Raw genomic sequence first — 21,456 nt, 5'->3', positions numbered from 1 at the left:
TCTACAGAACATAACAAATAAAACATAATATGGCGTAGTACTTATTCTATATAATTTATATAACTAATGTATTTTTAATTTTGAAATTATCTCTGATATGTAATTACTATATATCTATCTACTCGCAGTAGAAAAATCTTAGGCAGATAGGACGCATATGACTCAATTATTGGAAAAGCACATTGGCGCGAATTTCGTGAATGCAGGATTGTGTCCTGCTGGGCTTCTATTCTTTTCCAAAACGATTTTTTAACGTTATTATGTTTTAATTGTTTTAGTTTAAATAGCCGTAAGGTCGTTTCTTTTGTATGTTGAAAATGTTAATTTATTGAAGCGAAAAAATGGGCAAGGGTAATTTATTAACTTATGTAGAAAAGTACCTACTACAAATCACATTTTATTGTAATTGATATAATATTTTATATTTTTAGTGTGTAGAAACTCAAACTGTCCCACCACCTAGAGCAACATTCTCAGCAACTGCTCTCCAGTCAATTATTTACGACTACTACATCGAAGACAATGAACAGAGAGAAAAGGAAAAAGAGGGTGACAAAAGAAAGGTTTGTATTGAATGATATTATTCAAATATTATAATTCTTTTATAAAGAGTAATATTCGTAGAAGAAGAGAATTATTCGTAGAATTAAAAAACAGTAAATAAATTATATGCTATAACAAAAATCTAAATTGAAAATGCGCAGTTAGTAATTAAGGTAAATTGTAATACTTACTTTGATTTAAATGCAAAAGCCGATTGCCAAAAAGTAACGCGATTCACTAAGTATTATAAAAACTAATAGTTAACTTCGTCGCAATTAGATAGAACACGTGTGGTTTAGTGGTCATGTACATAGACGCGAATCATGCAGGGAGTTGTATATATATATAAATATTATTTTTTTTAGTGGTTATTTGTTTCTCAGAAGTGTTATCAAATTATTTAAATAACAAAAGACGCTAAAAAACCTTTGGCTATTTATATGGAGCATAAAATTATGAAAGAGCAACTAGAAAATAAGTTTTGGAGACTAATTAAAACTAACCACAATTCAGTTTGTATAGTAGATTCTTTGTAGCAAATTTTTCACTATCATCACCGGCATCTGTCAAAAAACCCTAAACATTTCAACCAAATTTTAGAATGACTCATTCGGTAAATTTCAGAACTCATGACTTGAACTTGAATTTGTTAGGAATAATAGAGTTTTAATAACTATTATTTATATCTATACATTAAGGGCCCACAATCGCCACGTAGGTCAAAATGGAGATTTTATGCTATTTTCAGAGTATTAGCCTAGACATTCCTTAAACGTTGTAGATAATCTATTTATATAATTTTGAAGCTTTATTATCCTTTATATTTATTTTAAACATTTTATGACTACATAAAGTATTTTCATTAGATAATATAGTATTCTTTTAAACCTCTCGATCTAATGTTTTAGAATATAGTCATATTTCAGTACATCCATGTGCAGTGGTGTTAAGATTTTTTAGTTTTATTAATTTTTAAACGCATTTATAAAACCATTAGTAAAATTAATGTTAACATTATTATAGTGAAATATTTACGATAAAAAAATATATTTATAATATCTGTGATCCCAAATTTGACAAGGCATTTTATTATTCACAAAATGGGCACGATTAACACATTTGAAGATAATTTTAAATATACTGATTATAGGCTATGCCTTTGACCATTCAAATTTGATAAAACATCCTACGAATAATGATTGTTTTATAATAAATTATTGACCTAAGAATAAGGTAGTATTTTTTTCAAATACGCCATTTCTATTGGCATTTCCCAGTGGTTAAGCTACTACGGCCGTAGCCATAAATTGACAAACGATAACTGAAGTAGGGAGTAAGATCATGTTAACGCGCGTATTTGAACATGTACCGAACCGGAAAAAATATCGTTTTTCCAGGTACCTATAGTCGATTTTTTATTTTATCGGGTAGCAATTCTGCACAATAGCAATCTAATAATATGTGAAATATATATCTAGAATTTTAAATTCAGTATATAGAAATTTGCATAAAGTTATCTTTCTTTTTCATATTCTACACTTTATAGAGAACTAGGATGGGTAAATATGAATATAGGTATAGAAATAAAATGTAGTTTTTATTATTATTTTTAATACTTAACATATTTTTATAATAATCATTTTCAACAGTTGAAGAAACAAATTCCACAACTTAAGGAAAAAACAGATAAAGAAATTCACGAAGAAAAAGTTCAAAACCGATCTCGAGAAGGGTGGAATATTTTGGAAAGACTAGTCAATCAGAACATTTATGACGATATCGGTAAGTAATAATATATATGTTGTTGTTTATAGAGATTAATAATATTGTTATAGACTATATATTCAGAATAATGAACCAGTGAAATTAATAATTGTATGTGTATGATGTATTATTCTGAAAATACTCAAATTAAAAATCTACTATTGAGTCATACGAGGGTGGGTCAATAATTCCTTAGAAAAAAGCATTAAAACAGTTTTTTTTTTTTTTTTTTTTTATTTCTCAACATAATCTCCTTGGAGCTCAATACACTTGGTTAGACGTTTCTCAATTTTTTTTAAACCGTTAGAAAAATAAGTTTTCGGAAGGTCCTCAAAATAAGCATTTGTCCGATCGATGACTTCTTCATTTGAAAAAAAACGTTGTCCACTTAGCCATTTTTTTCAGTTTGGGAAAAGGAAAAAGTCACTGGGGGCTAAATCTGGCGAATACGGTGGGTGGTCGACCAATTCGAACTTCAATTCTTCAATTTTAGCCATTGATCGTAAACATGTGTGAACACGGGCATTGTCCTGATGAAAGAGGATTTTTTTCCTGTTTAAATGAGGCCGTTTTTCTTCAATTTCGTTTTTTAGCTGGTCCAATAAAGATGCATAATAATCCCCTGTTATTGTTTTTCCTTTTTCCAAATAGTCAACGAAAATAATTTCACGTGCATCCCAAAATACAGTAGCCATAACCTTACCGGCTGATTTTACGGTTTTCGCCTTCTTTGGACATGGTTCGCCTTCCGCAATCCACTGCTTTGACTGTTCTTTCGTCTCGGGAGTATAGTGGTGTATCCATGTTTCATCTACAGTCACAAAGCGACGAAAAAATTCATCCGGATTGCGTTGCATGAGCGACAACAGGGCTTTAGAGGCCACCACCCTATTGCGTTTATTGTCGACTGTGAGCAAACGCGGCACCCATCTTGTAGAATTTTTTTTCATGCCCAATTTGTCATGTAAAATAGAAATGACGCTACCTTTTGAGATCCCTGCAACCTCAATTATCTCACTCAACTTTAATCTTCGGTCACTTAGCACCATATCGTGGATTTTATTGATCATTTCTGGTGTAGTCACCTCTACAGGACGTCCTGAGCGTGGTTCATCCTTTGTTGATGTACGACCACGTTTAAATTCATTTAACCAGTTATAAATAGTTGCAAGTGAAGGAGCAGATGTGCCGTGAACTAAATCCAACTCATTTTTTATTTCCTTTGCTGTTAACCCTTTTATATTAAAATGTTTAATAACAGCTCTAAACTCAATTTTTTCCATTTTTGTAAACAAGCAATTTTTTTTTTTAAATGTACGAGAAACACACAACAACCCGACCAATCTGATTGAAACTTCGCAGCATACTGAATCGGTAGTGCCGCTGCATGAAAACAAACCGCTTACAGTACTAGTCGCGCCACCTGTCGGCTTTTCTAAGGACTTATTGACCCACCCTCGTATCATGCGTCACCTGAGTTTCGAGATATTTGGTCCCTAGGGACGGTGGCCGAGATCAGTCGTCGCATGGCTGACAAAACATAATATATTATGTACCGCCCAACTGAGTACTTGAGACAGCGTATAAGTACAGACACTTCCAATGAGGTAATGCAGTCGTTGTTTTGGACTCTTTAAGTACATATTCAAGGGATTAGAAAGTACGCGTTATGATAAATAGCAATGGACATAATCCTGGCCCCCACTAGGGGGGGCTGACAGGGCCCTAGCCTAGGAGCTCGGGCTTAGGAGGGGCCCGGCGTGGCGGGTCAATCACTTAAGCGAGATAAACACACTAAAATTCGCGCTAATAGTAAAAAAGTCGCCTGCGGCGCTATTTCGCGAGTAGAATTTTATTTTATTATTTTTTTTAGTCTGTTTTCTGACTAATAAAAACGACTATTAATCCAATACGGCGAAAGGCCGCAAGTTACTTGTCTATCACAACAGGGGATTGCGATCATTACTTCATAATATGATACATAATATATGATTTATTTAAAAATGCCAAAAATCTCGGAAAACCCTTTACTTTACACAGGATCCTGCGGTTCCGCAGAATATCATTTGGGGATCACTATTGTAGAACATTACACGGCTCTTAACCTTAGCGATAAGTAGGGGGCCGCCAAACATCTTGGCCTGGGGCCCGCTTCAGGATATGGGTGCATGGGCCTAATAAATCGCCAGACCGCTAGATAAATGCAATTAAAAAGTGGTACTCTAGAAGCGCTAAACGATCACACGTCCGCTGGATTTTCGTGGCTATATATAACTAGAGACCAAGAAGAGTTGGGCTAGTGATGATGAATAACGATCAGAGCTGGTTGCGTCCACTTAGACTTACATTTTGAATTCAATTATGCTTATCATCATCATCATCAGCCTGAATCTATCCACTGCTGGATGAAGGCCTCTTCAAGTTGCTTCCACTTCTCTCGGTCCTGTGCATTGCGTTGCCACGTACTTCCGCAGAACTTTATCATTTCATCGATCCAGCGGCCTCTAGGTCTACCTTGTGGACGTTTTGTACTTCTTGGATACCACTGGATGACTAGATTTGTCCAACGATTGTCTCTTCTTCGAGCTATGTGTCCAGCCCATCTCCATTTAAGGCTTTTAATAAACTCTATTACATCGCAAACCCTTGTCTGCTTCCTTATCCACTCATTCCTCTTTTTGTCCTTTCGCGTTATGCCCAGCATGCACCTCTCCATACCACGTTGTGCTACTCTAAGTTTCTGGATCTCTCTTTTACTTAGGGTCCATGTTTCACACGCATATGTCATCACGGGAAGCACACACTGGTTGAACACTTTGCGCTTTAGGCACAGTGGAAGGTCACTTTTGAAGACATTATTCAGGCGGCCAAAAGCACTCCAGCCTAGCTTTACTCTGTGAACAATTTCATCAAATATACATCCATCTATAGATACTTGTTGTCCCAGATAGATGTAGCTTTTCACCTGTTCGAGCTGAGTGCCATTGATGAGGATCTCTTTTTGGCCTGCAAAGCAGTTGAACATGACTTTCGTCTTTGTTACATTTATTTTCAAACCTACTTTGTTGCTTACTTCAGCGAGTTCCTGCATTCTGCTTTGGAGGTCTTCTGAGTCTTGCGAGAAAATTACTATGTCATCGGCAAAGCGCAGATGACTCAGGTATTCTCCATTTATGGGGATCCCTTTGTCATTCCAGTCAAGTTGCCTGAATAAGTCTTCAAGGGTAGCTGTAAATAGTTTAGGTGAGATTGTATCACCTTGTCGGACTCCTTTGCTGATAGGAAATCTGCGCGATGGTTTATGGAGATTTACAGATGCTGTTGCGCTACTGTATATATTATTGAAAATATTTATATAGCGTCCAGGGATTCCTTGTTTTCTGAGTGCGTCAAGTATTGAACATTTCTTTATCGAATCAAACGCCTTCTCATAGTCTATAAAACCCATGCATAGTGGCAGTTTGTATTCCTGGTACCGCTCTATGATTTCTCTGACGACTTGGATATGGTCCATAGTGCTGTATCCTCCTCTAAATCCGGCTTGTTCTCTCGGTTGGTTCTCGTCTAGTACATTTTGCAGACGGTTTGAGAGAATTTTTGTGAACGTCTTGTAGAGAATATGGAGTAGACTTATTGGACGATAATTTGCTAGGACTTCTCTGTCACCTTTTTTGTGAAGAATGACAATGCTGGCATTTTTCCATACCTCTGGGACATCCTCTTTGCATATGCAGGCTGTGAACAATTGTGCAAGTACTTCATTTGCATCCTTTCCTGCTTTTTTGAGGATATCTATCGTTAAACCGTCTTCCCCGGGGGCTTTCCCACTTTTCATGTAATTTAAAGCATGGGTTACTTCCCAGGATGTAATTTCGGGAGTATGGTCTTCCGAATTTCTATGTATACTGATGCCAATAGGTATACTTCTAAAAAATGTTGAGACGCCACTGTCCAAGAAAGTCAGCAAATCCCTATCTCTAGCCTCCGCGTGGCGTCCCCCGGGCAATGCAGATAATGTGCTGTATAACGCAACATAATATCTGTAGCTAATAGAGAAGGGTGCAAGGCGAAACTCTGGCGCCTTAAAACGAGAGACCTTTGGCTACGGGAAGGATCACCCAGACAGAAAAACCACACACCAACCCGTCTGGACAGCGTGGTGTGTTACGTCCAAAACCTTCATATGAAAACAAAAACTTCTAGAACCCGGCCCTCATTCTCCGGAGGCCAACTTGATACTGATCACGGCAGCGATCAGCGAAGGAAGGCAGAGGGTGCTAACAATCCCCGGAGACCAGGAAAAGGATGCCAACAGATGACCATTGCTACATATAACGCAAGAACATTGTCCAGCGATGCCAAACTTGTAGAGTTTCAAGAAGAGCTCCGGAATATCCACTGGGATGTTGTCGGACTCAGCGAAGTAAGGCGTAAAGGTGAGAGTATTATTACTTTACAAAGCGGACATGTGCTGTACTCCAAAGGAACCGATGAAGGACGCACGAGCGGTGTTGGATTTGTTGTCAACAAAGCCTGGAGGGACCGCATAGTCGAGTTCAACTGCATTTCTGACAGGGTCGCAAGCGTGATACTTAAAATCAATGCTAGGTACCGGATTCAGATTTTGCAAGTATATGCTCCGACACAGAGCTATCCTGATGAAAAAGTGGAAGAGTTTTACGAGGAAATAACATCCTTGAAAAATAAAAGTAAATGCCACTTCAACATCATAATGGGAGATTTCAATGCACGTATTGGATCATACCAAAGAGATGACGTAGCGGTCGGACATTTCGGACATGGCTCAAGGGATGGTAGAGGGGACATGCTTGTGGAGTTTGCTGAAACCAACAATCTTCACATCATGAATTCCTTTTTTCAACATAAACCTACACGTAAATGGACGTGGAGAAGCCCGACAGGAAGAACCAGCGAAATCGATTACATCCTCACTGACAGAAAATATACATTTTTAAACTGTAAGGTGATCAATCAGTTTAACACCGGCAGTGATCACCGGATGGTGAGATGTAAGATAAGATTGAACGTCAAATCAGAAAGATCCAAACTGCAGAAGAAGTCAAATGCTCGCGTATACCTGCAGAACAATACTGAATTCCAAAATGAACTCAAAAATGCACTATCGGCTTTCTTAGATAAGAACGAAACCGTTTCCCTATCCAACGCGGAGGATATAACGAATATTATTCTACCAATGTGCAGAAAAAACAGGCGTAAAAAGCTCAGAAGTTACACCTTCCACCAAGCTTTCGAAGGCAACATTGAATCTTATGGAGCAGAGAAGGAAAATCAAGAGCAATAGACAGGCACAAAACGATATGGAGTTTTCATCACTTTGCAAAACCTTCCGAAGGAAGATTAGAGAAGACCTTCGTAAATTCAATGTAAACCTCATACAAGCAATTGTGAAAGCAGGCAGAAGTTTAAACAAAAACAAGCAATGCTCTTCGATAGGAAAACGTCAAATCACAGCACTAAAAGCAAAAGATGGTTCTATCGTCAGAAATCGGGAACACTTGTTAAGCCGAGTTGAAGAGTTCTACAGCGATCTCTACAGTGATGACACTGACAATACGATTATGCTTATAAAGAACTTTATTATATTGTTTTATTTTTAATATAAGTAATTTATTTTCTACACTATTAACACTATTAAACTATTCAAGTAGGTAATACTTTTACATCATTTTAAGGTTTCTGCATTATTCAAGATTATTTGAAGAGAAAAAATTAGTGATGTGCCTCAGTTATTTAGCTATCCTCTAAATATATTCAACAATCTAAATATTTTAAATAAACACTGCAATTAAAAAAAAAATACGTTGCAATCTGTTTATCAAACATTATTCGTGGTAAAATTTAGTCAATAGAAAATTATTATTTTTTATATGAGTTGTGGTGAGTGGTGGCTATGTTTTTTTTCAATATGGCTATGAGTTTTGAGTAGGTAGGTAATAGCTACAAATCTGTCAGCGCGCTCAACTGCCTGGGGACATTTATACATAATATTATGTTCTAATATTTTATTTTGTTTAGCTCAAGACTACAGATATTGGGAAGACCCATCTGATGAATTTCGTGAAGGTGACGGTTCCCTTCTACCGCTTTGGAAATTTTCATATGAAAAAATGCGGACGAGCGCCGTGACTTCTGTCATGTGGAATCCTCACTATTATGACCTATTTGCAGTGGCATATGGTTCACGTAAGTTAAAACCATAATACTCATGTTTCCTGGCATATTTAAATAATACAGTTAATTAGTATACGAATGGAATAGTACAAAACTTAAATCTATTAGAGTTTAAAATCTTTTTCTATAAAGATGCAGTTCATATCGACTGTGGAAAATAAAAAGGGCGTAATCCACACAAATCAAATTTTACAGGAGGCATAAAAACATATTTGTAATGTTTTTTGGTCAAAGTTATTATAGGATATATATATATATATATATATATATATATATATATATATATATATATATATATATATATATATCATAAGTTATTGTAGTCGTTATCAATTTCTCAGAAGTGTTTTCAAAGTATATATGTTTTATATTAATATTGTTCTTGTCTTTGAAGTACAACATATGTATTTATCTTGTATATCGTTTTGAAATTCAGAAGAAATAGACTATTTACTTTTATAATATTAAGTATCAATTTCATAACATTTATTTTAGTTGATTTTATGAGTAATCAAAAGGAAGGATGTCTCTGCCTATTTACTTCCAAGAATCCATCTTATCCTGAGTATGCCGTGATGACAAGTTCGCCTGTAATTACATTGGATATTCACAAAAAATATCCTTACCTCGTTGTTGTTGGTGAGTGACTAACTTAATGCTTTCAAAACAGCAACGTATTGTATCCACTTCCATATTATGTATATAAACAATGATAATATAATATTCAATAATTAGAAGTTATCATCATTGGCTCTAAAATCATGTATGTAACTTGGCTGCCTCCAGGATATTTCACCACTATAGTTCTTCAGTTTTAAGGACACAATGTGGTGGCATCATTATTAACGCAGAAAAGCCATCTCAACCAGGGTCTTTCATTTTATTCTTTCTATCAGGTTTATTATCATTGGATTTTTCATTCTTTTGGCGTAACAAGCTTGCTCTATTTACAAATATATTATTATGTTGTAGTGACAGTTGATTAAATTCTTGATATGCATGCATTTTTCAATATATATATTTATATTAAATCATAGTTACAACATTTGATGAATATGACATTAGTGCATATTGTGCAAAGATAGAATGAATAATAACACTACATAATTATATTAATAATATATGCCAGTACTTCTCAAACTGGTGGATGTGGCTCCCTAGGGGGCCCTGGAGCTACAGAGCCGCGAAATATTTCAGTTTTTGAAAAAACAACAAAAACGTGACCACTGGACGATACCTGATATAAATCAGTCAAAATCTCGATGTCGAATTTTCACATTTACGTAAAAATATGCAATCACACCCCTCTCATTAAATTGATTTTGTAAGTACTAAAGTACTGTTGGTCACTAAAGACTAAAATTTTTGCGGAGCCTTGGATTTTTTCTGATTTTGGGGGCCGTGGTATGAAAAAGTTTGAGAAGCACTATATATTATATGCTACGTCGTAGATCCTAGCTGTAGAAGATCTACGCTGTACGACGTAACTACTCTACGTCGTAGATCGAATCAGAAGATAGTCTACGCTTTAAAATGTGACCAATCTACGACGCAGACAAGCTCCGCAGAGGACCTTCGTTTTAAGACGTTGCTGTACCCTTATGCGACAAATAATTAGCGATTATTCAATTTGGTTGATTCTCAGGTCTTTATGATGGAAACGTCTGTGTATATAACACACAGCTAGTTCTGGAGAAAAGCTACCAATACAAAAGCGATTCAGTTGCTTCGAAGCACGGCAGTCTGGTTTGGGAGGTATGTATTTGGATTAGTACGTAATTAAACCAAAACTTTGGTCTGGTTGTCGGTATAGTTGAAGTAGAATAAAAAAAAATAACATGCGGCTTTAAAATTTACCTTGCAAATGCCATTTGACCTCTATTAGTGTCTCATTTTTTTGTAATAAGCGGTTTTTTGTCTAAATATATTAACAATAATGATGGTTCGGTGTATTTAGCCGCCTGTACAATATGTAGAATAATAAAATTGACGCGGTCTGTCCCTTTCCAGGAAATTATGACAATACATAATATTATATAACAAATTGAAAATTCAGGGATTGATATAGAGGTGTAATTCATAACCATGTAGCACGCAAAGTTTTAAACGTCTCACACTCAGTGACGTTCCTAGACAAAATGCCGCCCCTAGGCAGTGGCAAAATGCCGCCACATAGTTTTATACAGTATTTTTGATCATCCTTTCATGACACTGATAACAAAAAAATGTGTTGTATGGATATATACCACTAAATCTAATTAAAATGCCATCTCTGCTTCAATAGACAATATTTCGAGTCCACGGTTTCAGATACATTTAATAATACACCCGACAACTTCCAAAACTCGCGAGTGACAGGTAAACATACCTATTTCGATAAATTTTGAATTAGATAAGTATGTACCTACCTACAATTCAAATATAATTCGCAAATCGGCACGTGTCATTGCTGGACGTGACGTCCAAGAACAACGGAAGTATACTAGACATCGCGAACCTGACAAAAAAATATAGTACTGTTAAAACTTTTATAGTGATTCATAGATACATTTTGTTTCCAACCTGTGAGCTGAATTTTTTAATATCTGTATATTTCAAATGATTCTCTTCGATTTGCCGCCCATAACCGACGCTCAATCTGCCTACCCCCACGGGACGTCACTGCTCACACTGTGAACGTATTTAACTTGTGCAATATTGTGTTAGGTATTCATTTATTCATCACTGGCAGTATTTTATCAATTTTAAAATAATAAAAATAATATCATATAAGACGGAATTCAACATCGTCAATACCAGCTGCTTCAATGCGCTGATGTGCGTCAAAATGATAAAATGTACAACTTATTTATTTATCAGTCGACCTATATTAATTTTTAATACCTTCTTTTGATTTTTGTTTTAGTTTCAACGTTGAATATAATAAATGTACTTACAGGTTCGTTGGGGTCCAGATCTCGCCGATGGAGAATGCAGCTTTTGCTCAGTGTCTGGTGATGGAAGAGTGACGATGTGGGCTGTACTTCCAAGCGAGCTTTTGGCTGCACCGGCAATCACACTAGAACTACCTCGCCCTCCTTGTCCAGGGCCTACGGGAACACTCATACCAATCAAAGGTGGGTATTTATCCAGCATTCACAAAGAATATTATAAACTTCTCGTAAATATATTTACTTTGTTTGGCTCATTACATTTGTGTCGACATTTATATTCAATTTGTCTTTAAATTTCAGTACAATGCAATGTCAATATAATATATTATTATTAATATTATTAACCCATATGTAGGTATGTAGTAACAAATAAATTCATGTATCTGGATATATACGAAAAAGGCGAAACAAACGTTAGAAGTTTAAATACAGATAATACAACATAATAGGTAGGTACCTAATAACACCGTGTTTGTTGTTTGCTGATGACTTGAAACTCTTCATGGAAGTTGTCACCTTGGAGGATTGTCGTCAACTCCATCTTGATATAGATAATATATTAGATTGGGGTAGGCGTAACAAACTGGACTTTTCCAGTATTCGATGCATGGCAGAGTTCTCTCGCGAATATCATCTGTGAGTGATCTTGGCATTACGTTTGACAGTAAACTGACGTTTAGTGGTCATATATACCATTTGTAAAAAGGCGCTAAAGATGTTGGGCTTTGTCTTGCGTACTTCCAGGGTCTTTTCAGATGTTACGGTACTAAAAGTTCTCTATAACTCCTTAGTAGACTTGAGAGTGGGTCTATCGTTTGGGCCCCGCATCAGTTGAAGTACGGCCTTATGGTGGAGAGTCCAAAAGAAATTTTTGAGACTCCTTTACTTTCGGCTGTATGGATATTATCCGTGGCTCTATCCGACTGACTTTCTCTTAGGTATGCTTACATACTGTAGCTTAAAATTTAGAAGGGATCTTTATTGAGCTACATATTTTTTCAGACTTATACGCGGCGTAAATGTTAACTCTGCCATTCTTGGTGGTGTTGGCGTGTGTGTCTCTGACATTTACTTTAGGAATCGAGGGCATCCATTGTTTGTTCTCCCAAGGTGCAGAACTAACCTACCATTAGTAATACCAATTGGGAGGGCAATAACCATGTTTAATGAAATCGCTTCGGATATTGATATATTCCACTTACGTGAGGTGAATTTAGGTGGACGTTGTTTTATAAGTTTTTAAGATAGGGTCTATCAAAGTTCACTCTATGCTTCCATCTACTTTTTTTTTTTTTTTTTTCTTATTTTATTACATATTATTGTATTATTAACTCACATTTCTCTGTACTTTTATTATAAAAATTGTTAACACTTATTTTATGTCATGTCTTGAACGCTTTAAATTTATAATTTGTTATGTTCTTTATATGTAAAATAAATAAATTTGAATTTAAATTTAAAAATGAATTAAAATAAGCATAGTGACTGCGCTTTTGTGAACTGCATGGAGGGGGTTGAGGATTTGGATGTTGATGAGGGACAGCGGAAGCAGGGGTGTGTCCAGACACTGACCTTTGATGTTAAGCTAGTCTGGACTGCTGGCTCTTGGGGCTCCCGGGTCCTGCACGCACACACTTTGTGCTGATTGTTATATATAGCACTCTCACTTTCACATGAATTAATCGGAATCTTTTTTATACGGATGGTGACATTTAGTGGGTAATGAATTTGTGGTGACGCGTGGTGGTCTTTATGCAACACGGTTGAACCTCCACTTGTAAGTCACTCTATATGGAGCTAGTAATGAGACTCGCGAATTGAATTACAGCGAATTACAACTGTAACAAGTCTTGACCCGCACGTTGTCTTAATGTAACTAACTGTTTATGAATCACGGTCGACTGATGAATTCGTAATTTGAGTCGATTGCCTGGACAGCGAAAATAATATGGATTAGAGGTAGGAGGAAAATAATGGGACGAGGGCGACCATAATTTCCAATAAATCTCATTTGAATGTTTTTACAGGTGTTTATAATTAATTATAGGTTGATCTACAATAGCTACGAATATAACAATGTAATGATAATAATTCGTTTATCTTTTAGGTTGTGGCACCTGCATCACATTCCACCCCGACAAAGAAGAGGTTTATATGGTTGGAACGGAGGAAGGCTTAATTCACAAATGCAGCAAAGCCTACTCTAGAAATTACCTGAGCACGTTGAAAGCTCACCATATGCCAGTTTACCGGATAGATTACAATAAGTATGATAGCAACGTGTTCGCGTCTTGTGGAGGAGATTGGCGTGTAATTATTTGGGAGGATGGCAGAAGGTAACCATATTTATTTATTTATAATCATAATTACATATTACAAACTGGGTTGGGGTATACCTACTTGTATATGTTTGGCACAGAGGCGTATATTTCAATGTTTTTTACAATTTTTCTATACCTACTCGGAATTTGAGCCCGCAACACACGGTTTCCATAGTACCTCTTGCTATTATTGCATCGTGGGAGTGGCGGCTCGACGACTTTCTAGGTGGTAGAGTTCAGCCATTAATTATTAAATATACATACCTACCTATTTTCTCATTTTATACATTATGTAAGAAGCTACTTATAATAATAATATGATTTTATTAATGAGTAAATGAGTAATTTTTCAGAATAAATAATATGATTATCTGAGTTGTTACTTAATCAGATCTAAAAAGCGTGCTTAAAAATATTAACAAATAATAATAAATAACTATTATAAACTTACCATTATCAATTTTTTAAACAGCGAGCATTTTTAATTCACCATGGGGTTATTTGATTCGTTCTACATTATGCGTATACTAACGCTAATGCATTCACATACTTAGTAAAACGAGATTTGTACCGCGGCACCGGGATGGGACTGAGTGATCCCAGTCAGCAAAAATTAGACGCCATAGCTTTCTTAATTTGTACATAGGTGTCACCGTGAAAGAGGGCATTTAATTTAATTAATTACTTTAATACCGCGTAATCATCATTATGTTATTATATAATTTACAATCATTGCTGTATTTATTTGTATAATAATAATAAATACCTCTATAAAATTGCGAGGGGTTTAGATGGATAAAATAAATTAAATAGTTCATTTAATCATGTAATTAAGTAGGTAGGTATATTATGACAATGATAAAAATATCGGACGTGTATTTTTGACTTGATAACGATGTGGGGATGGTCCCTGCGAACCCTTAAGTAGACCCACCCCTGATCGTGGGTATGAATAACGAGGCCATCGCATATTAACTCAATATGTGGGCGTATTTGAAAGACATCGGCGACTCGATTTCGAGCTTTGTAATGTAAGCTATCCATATTATTTTCTTTAAGCTTATATAAGTCTGTAACATGTACTCATTAATAGCACTTTATCATATTATTTTTGTACAACTTTACTTTCCAAATAATATATAGTACTTAGGTATATACTATTCCTTTAGATTACAAATCATGTACCTCTCTCTAGCTTGCAATATACACATAACTACATAAGATAATTTATATATAAGTAGTTATCATTAAATGTATATTTAACCACTATTAGCAAGTTCAAATACGTATAACAAAAATTTGAAACAATCCTGACAACGGTTAGTAATTAAGTTTTGTAAAAACAATAGTTAACTTCGTCGCAATTAGATAGGACACGTATGGCTTAGACCGCTCAAGGTGTCGTATATATTTTTTTTTAAGTTTTTTTCTAGTGGTTATGTATTTAGTTCTAGAGTTCGCTAAAGGCCTCAATAGGAAATGGGCTGGACATATAGCTCAAAGAAGGGATAATCGTTGGACAAATCTAATCATCCAGTGGTATCCAAGAGGTACAAAACGTCCGCAAGGTAGACCTAGAGGTCGCTGGATCGATGAAATGATAAAGTTCTGCGGAAGTACGTGACAACGCAATGCACAGGACTGAGAGAAGTGGAATCGGCTTGGAGAGGCCTTCATCCAGAAGTGGATACTGACTGATGATGATAATATATTTCTCAGAAGTGTTTTCAAATTATGTACCTACGTATATTTTATCTTCCAGCGAACCTCTTTTCATGTTTGACCTGGGTTCGAGTGTTGGAGATGTAAAATGGGCCCCATATTCGAGCACTGTCTTTGCAGCAGCAACTTCCGATGGAAAGGTAAACTGATATACAGTGTGTATAATAAATCACCAATGTTCAAACGTCTTATATTATTATACTTATGCATATTTCAGTTGGATAATTCCAAAAGATATTGTGATACTTAGTTTACCATATATGTCGCTGTCTCTTTCAAAATCCGCTACGATTAACTGTCATTAATGAAACAAAATCAATGTGTCTATCAAATCCCGCTATAACACTACTGAAACATTCAAAAACCTTTTTAGTTCAAAAAGTTTTTGTTGATTTTCTCAACATAATGAAAAATTGTTATAGCGGGTTTTGAAACGACACATATTATTATGACGACTGTGTACCGTGAAAACAAAAAACTTTTGACTTATGTATTGGCTTTATTTTATTAACTCGATTTTTTATTATGGTTTCAGGTATTTGTATTCGACTTGAATGTGAATAAATACAAGCCGATCTGCATTCAAAATGTCGTGTCGAAGAAAAATAAAAAGCTAACAAGAATCGACTTTAACTACAAACTGCCAATACTCATCTGTGGAGATTCAAAGTAATTAGTTATGTTTCAATAAAGTAATCAAAATTTTACCGCGGATCTTAAGCTTCGGCAGGTTTGAATCCTGGGCCTGACAAGTACACATATTGTTTTTCAAATTTGTGTATGAGTCAGAGTATGGACCTAATAGGTTGAGCAAGTGGATGACATCCATTTCTCGTTAAAACAAAATCTGTTAATACAAACTTCCACGCTGTGGAGGCCCATATGAACTTTTAGGATCGGACATGGTCGGGAAATTAATAGAAGAGAGACCTAAGTAAAAAGACAGTTTCAGAAAATTGTTTCGATTTGACAACTATAGGTGCCATTTATTAGTAGTCTAAGTGTAAACATGCTGAGACACGTTAGCTACACTTAATATTTTTAAAATGTCATGTTTAATTTCGAATTAGTATTCAGCAATATAAAATACATGGCATCCAAACTGAAAAACAACCAGATCAAATAAATGATAATAGATATTTTAAAAATTTACCACCATCTTGGTATTTTATAGGCTTTCAATTGCAAAATGTGTAACTTCAAATTAGTATTCAACATCATAAAACACATGTTGAAACTGAAAATCAATAGTAGAAAATTTTAATTCTCTCTGTCATCTTGGAATTTAAGGGCTGCTCCTTGATAATTTTTGAAGCAACTTAATATTTTTAAAATTATTCTTACATTATCCCTAATCATCATGATAAAGTTCATGCTCTTACAAAAGCGCACAATTATTTAACTATGCATCTTACGGTCTTATACTTAAATTTTTCTAAAATTTGTTACCTAACGAAATTAGGGAAGAAAACATTATACTTATCATATCGTCTCTGTTATGGCAGAACACACTAACTGGAGAATACTAGTTTTGAGTAATTTGACTTTGAAGTTGTTAAAAAGTTTGAAATAATGGTCTACCATGTGAGTTTATTAAGTAATCGTAAAAAGGATGACTTTAAAATAAAGACTGTTTATTTATTAATAAGGTTTCCAGACTGTAAAGTTTGAAATAAGGAACATTTTGGTACTAACTCAATATGTCATTTTTTCGAATTAGTGTCTTCTGCCAGAACAGTGATGATATATTATATTTAGCATCGATAGATGCCTCCGATTTGATGATAACTTATTAATTAAAAATAGTAAGAATTAAGTTCATTAAGTAACGTGCCAAAATTTCCCAAATATTATTTTTTGACTGTCTGACGTGCTGAGCAGTTTTTCGAGTTAAAAAAGCTAACAGTCGGCTCGTTTTTTAGGGAAAAATTTCGCGGTAGGTAGTTAATGTCTCTTTTTTTTTTAGACAACTTGTGAAAGTTCAAAAATAATCATCAGTTTACTTACAAATTTTATGGAACGAAGAAATATCAGTAGATTTCATAAAAAATCATAAATCCACTATATTGGCAACAAATATCAGTAATTCTACTGAAAATTCAACATAAAACATTTGCGTGCTATAGGTTCGCCATCCCTGGTATAGTACATTTATCTTAAAAGGCTCACCCCCACCCTGTTAGAAAACATTAATGCAGTAGCAAAATTAAAGTGAAAAACTGGTCTGCGCATGATGTCAGTAACGTAAGGATACTCCTTCATGAGATAGATACACTATATTTTATAATATACTGCGAGCCAACTGCTAAAAGTCAACAAATAAAATATACGGGCCATAATATGTTTTACAGTTACACGGATAATACATGGAAAAAAGTATATTATATTATTATGAATTTTAATTGTGAGGACTTATTAACCTCCGACTCATATTAACTTTACATAATATTATTATGTCAGATAAATTTCACCACAGTCTAAAAAATATGTTTTTTTTAATTACAGGGGCACAGTTCATTTACTGAAGCTCTCCCCAAACCTCCGTGTTATGTGTAAGCCCCCCAAGAAACAACAAGGGATGGACCAAAGAACTTTGCAAGAAATGAAATTGGCAAAATTATTAAGTCTAGTGAGAGATCCGCCAACGATGCCAGAAGTTATTGATGAAAAAATTGAGGAGGATTAGTATTAACATTTTCTGCTAAGAAATATTTGGCAACAACCGACTTGTTTGGTAATATTATGTATTCATTTTTTTATGAAAATGTATGGGCATGGTGAACCTCTGAGGTAGGGAGCTGAAATTTGGTAAGAATATAGCTGCTAACCTTTGATCAAAAAAAGTTTTCGATGATCCGAGGCGTGGGATCTTTAATAGGGACAGGTCCTTATAATCTTGCCTGGTTCGGTTTTAAATTATCCTATATTTGTATAAGGTATTAGGGTAATAAGTTAGTATACAAGCTAACAGATGCGAGATTTCATATATATCCAAATAAGGACATGTGCCTTTATTCCATTGTGCCTACCACAAGTGGAATGTATCGTGTCGGGATTGTTGAATTGTTTTCACCTTTGTTACAATAGGCAATTGCATAGAGTAACCTAGGTAATAACAACTCAATAATCCTGGCACGATGCTTTCCATCCATAGTGAGCACAATGGAATAAAGGCGCTAGATCATCCCATAAAAGGTCCAGTACCACTTGGATCACTGGGGACTTTTTTTTATTAATAAGGGATTTTAAGGGCTAAATTCCTGTCAAATTTCAGGTCCCTACCTGAGAGGTCCACCACGTGTACAAACAGGACTAAATTATTAATGTATTTATTTTGTAATAAAAAAAAATAGCTGAATTTTCATTGAGCATTCAGGCGTATTATGTGCAGTCCATAGCTGTCGAGTGATTTCATATATTATTTACTAAGTCTGATATTGATGATATCATTGCCATGTCAGAATTGGCTCTGAAAATGGCATCCACAACACTGAAAGCCTCGGCTTAAAGAATGGGCTTACAGATGAACGAGATATATATGCCTGTCTTTGCCACACCACAAGAAACTTGTACAAATTGTACAAGTTTTATACAGTCAACAGTTTTGTCTACCGTGGGTACGGAGGTCAAAAAAAGTGTCGATACTTTTTCTTTTGATATGATGTCCCTAACCGTGAGTCTCTCGTGAACCGACATAATAATCACACATGAAATTAAATACGGAATCAAATCAGAAAATAAATATTAATTTGGTCCATCGAGACATTTTAACCGGTTCTATGCCTTCAGCAAGTTTTCATGATCTATGAGGCCGTGATCGACAGACCGCACATACAAATTTCGCACGTTTTCTCGTCTAACAACTGTCAATTTATTTACATAATCTAATAAATTAAACATGCAGTGACATCTGTTTGGATAATTATGAAATACTAAGCGACAAATTAACAGTATTACAGCGATTTTAGTATAGCTTCACTCCACATTCAACGTGTCGTTAAAAATCTGCAGTCTGTCAGATACTGCCTTAATAATTATTATAGAGGCATAGAAAAGGTTAAGTAATAAAAAAAACGCTTCACAAGACACATGTAAAGCCTGTGATTACCTACGCCTTATAAACCTAAACATAAACTGTGCAAAATTAATGAATCCTGGGCATTTTGTAGCACAATTTAATCAATCATGATTGGGCAGTGACGTCCCTAGACAAAATGCCGCCCCTGGGCAGCGCCATAATACCGCCCCATTTATTGAACAATATTTTTATAAACCGTGCTCGAGTCGTGTTTGGTCACCAAGGACGTCAAAGAGCAACATAAATAGACTAGATATCGCAAACCCGACAAAAAATTAATGTCCTATTAAACCTTTTGTGCTAAGTAATACATTTTTTTTCGAACTAGTGAGCTGAATTTTTGAAAGGAAAGATATTTTCGTTATTAAGTATTCGGTTTAGGTAGTTATTTCTATATATACGAAATGATTCTCCTCGGTTTGCCGCCCTTCAAGTAACTGCCGCCCCCAAGCAACGCTCAATCTGCCTACCCCCACGGGACGTCACTGTGATTGGGTAACCACATTGGCTAGAAAGTGGCCGTGATGAATAAAAATAGGTGGAGAGAGTTGTTGAGGAAGCCAGGATCTACGCCGTGTTGTTCTGCTTCTCCTGATGACGATGATGTGGACAAATAGTATAAATTAATTTGAATGAATAAATTCATTTAATTTATTTACCTTTTTAATATTGATCTGAAATATATAGGTACATAACTACAATTATATTTTTTATGTTTGAACATGAAAATCTATTGGCACTAAGTATGTTTAAATTGAAATACAAGATAAACTTCACTTCTCAAACACAGCATAAATCTCTACTTGTACCTACAATAAGTTCCCAAATAGATGTGTGAAATAACATTCTCATTATTTCAGGAACTGAATACACATCATAGAATACCTTACAATATATTAACTAATAATATATAGTCTTAAGAACACACAAATTTTAATCTAAATATTTATCTGAGATCATGTGTCAAATATATGTTACATTTTACAATACATCATAATAACACCAAAATAATATTAAAATATTAGTTATTAGAACGTTAAATAGTTACACAGATTATTCATTTAAGTGGCATAATTATTAATCAATTGAGGGGCTATAAACAAACCAAGTGATACACATTGATAACTAAATTTAAAATGACATGTTCAGTTTTTACATCTTCACATACTCATTTTAAATGTGAAAAAAAGATGTACATTTGCAAGTACACCCGATTCTCTTTTTGCACGGGGGATACGTTCCAAAGACTAAGGTGCAAAACAAAACCGTGTAAAAAAAGATAAGGTGCCCATACAAAAATGGTAGATAGGTTCCATTACAATCAACTCAAAATACGAAATTCTTGAACTCAAAAATATTATTTATACATAAAAATATTTATACTAACATAAAAATACATATTTTTCGATTAAATTAAATTTAGCATAGAGAAATATATTCATTCAGTGTCGCTACTTGACAATAGACGTGCCCGTTTACTGTTGTTTTTCGCTGGCGAAAAATCACACATCGCTGGGAATATTTAATGACGCTGACGCTGAAGCACGCGGCACGTATCTCATATCGATCCCGAAGTGACTACTGACTAGTGGCGCCATGTATGTCTAGGCGGCATCCAGTGGAGTGCGGTCCATTGCAACACAATTTTTTGATAAAATATGTAGGTACATGCATACGTATTTTTATTCTTTTTAGTTTTTTTAAACCATGTTAAAGCAAAAAAATTAGTGTAAATAAAAATAATCGGTAATTTTTTTAAACTGTGCAAAAAAAAGCAGTGCAAAAAGAAGATCGGGTGTACTAGCTACTTTTAATGCAATGTTATAAGGATACCTAAAAACTAAAGTGAACTTATTAATTGGATCTACATCCAATTTAGTGT

At 35.0% G+C, this 21,456-nt stretch overlaps 1 protein-coding gene across 1 annotated transcript in view; it reads left to right on the top strand.

The window, feature by feature from the left end:
- LOC147074493 (dynein axonemal intermediate chain 1) overlaps window positions 1-20,356 on the top strand; it is a 30,517-nt gene extending 10,161 nt beyond the window's left edge. The window contains exons 6-15 of the mRNA XM_085943819.1: window positions 432-563; window positions 2,193-2,325; window positions 8,365-8,532; window positions 9,016-9,159; window positions 10,166-10,275; window positions 11,459-11,636; window positions 13,561-13,789; window positions 15,537-15,636; window positions 16,032-16,165; window positions 18,002-20,356. Coding sequence (XP_085799945.1) covers window positions 432-563; window positions 2,193-2,325; window positions 8,365-8,532; window positions 9,016-9,159; window positions 10,166-10,275; window positions 11,459-11,636; window positions 13,561-13,789; window positions 15,537-15,636; window positions 16,032-16,165; window positions 18,002-18,182 — 1,509 coding nt within the window. The 3' untranslated portion in view covers window positions 18,183-20,356. The remainder of the gene's footprint in view (window positions 1-431; window positions 564-2,192; window positions 2,326-8,364; window positions 8,533-9,015; window positions 9,160-10,165; window positions 10,276-11,458; window positions 11,637-13,560; window positions 13,790-15,536; window positions 15,637-16,031; window positions 16,166-18,001) is intronic.
- The last annotated feature ends 1,100 nt before the right edge of the window (window positions 20,357-21,456 follow it).

The sequence above is a fragment of the Rhyacophila brunnea genome, unplaced genomic scaffold (assembly GCF_057557595.1).
Source record: "Rhyacophila brunnea isolate RB1 unplaced genomic scaffold, BYU_Rbru_1.0 scaffold_16, whole genome shotgun sequence".
In the NCBI taxonomy this organism is placed as follows: Eukaryota; Metazoa; Arthropoda; class Insecta; order Trichoptera; family Rhyacophilidae; genus Rhyacophila; species Rhyacophila brunnea.
Note: the sequence above shows the minus strand (reverse complement) of the source record. Positions and strands in the feature narration are given on the sequence as shown.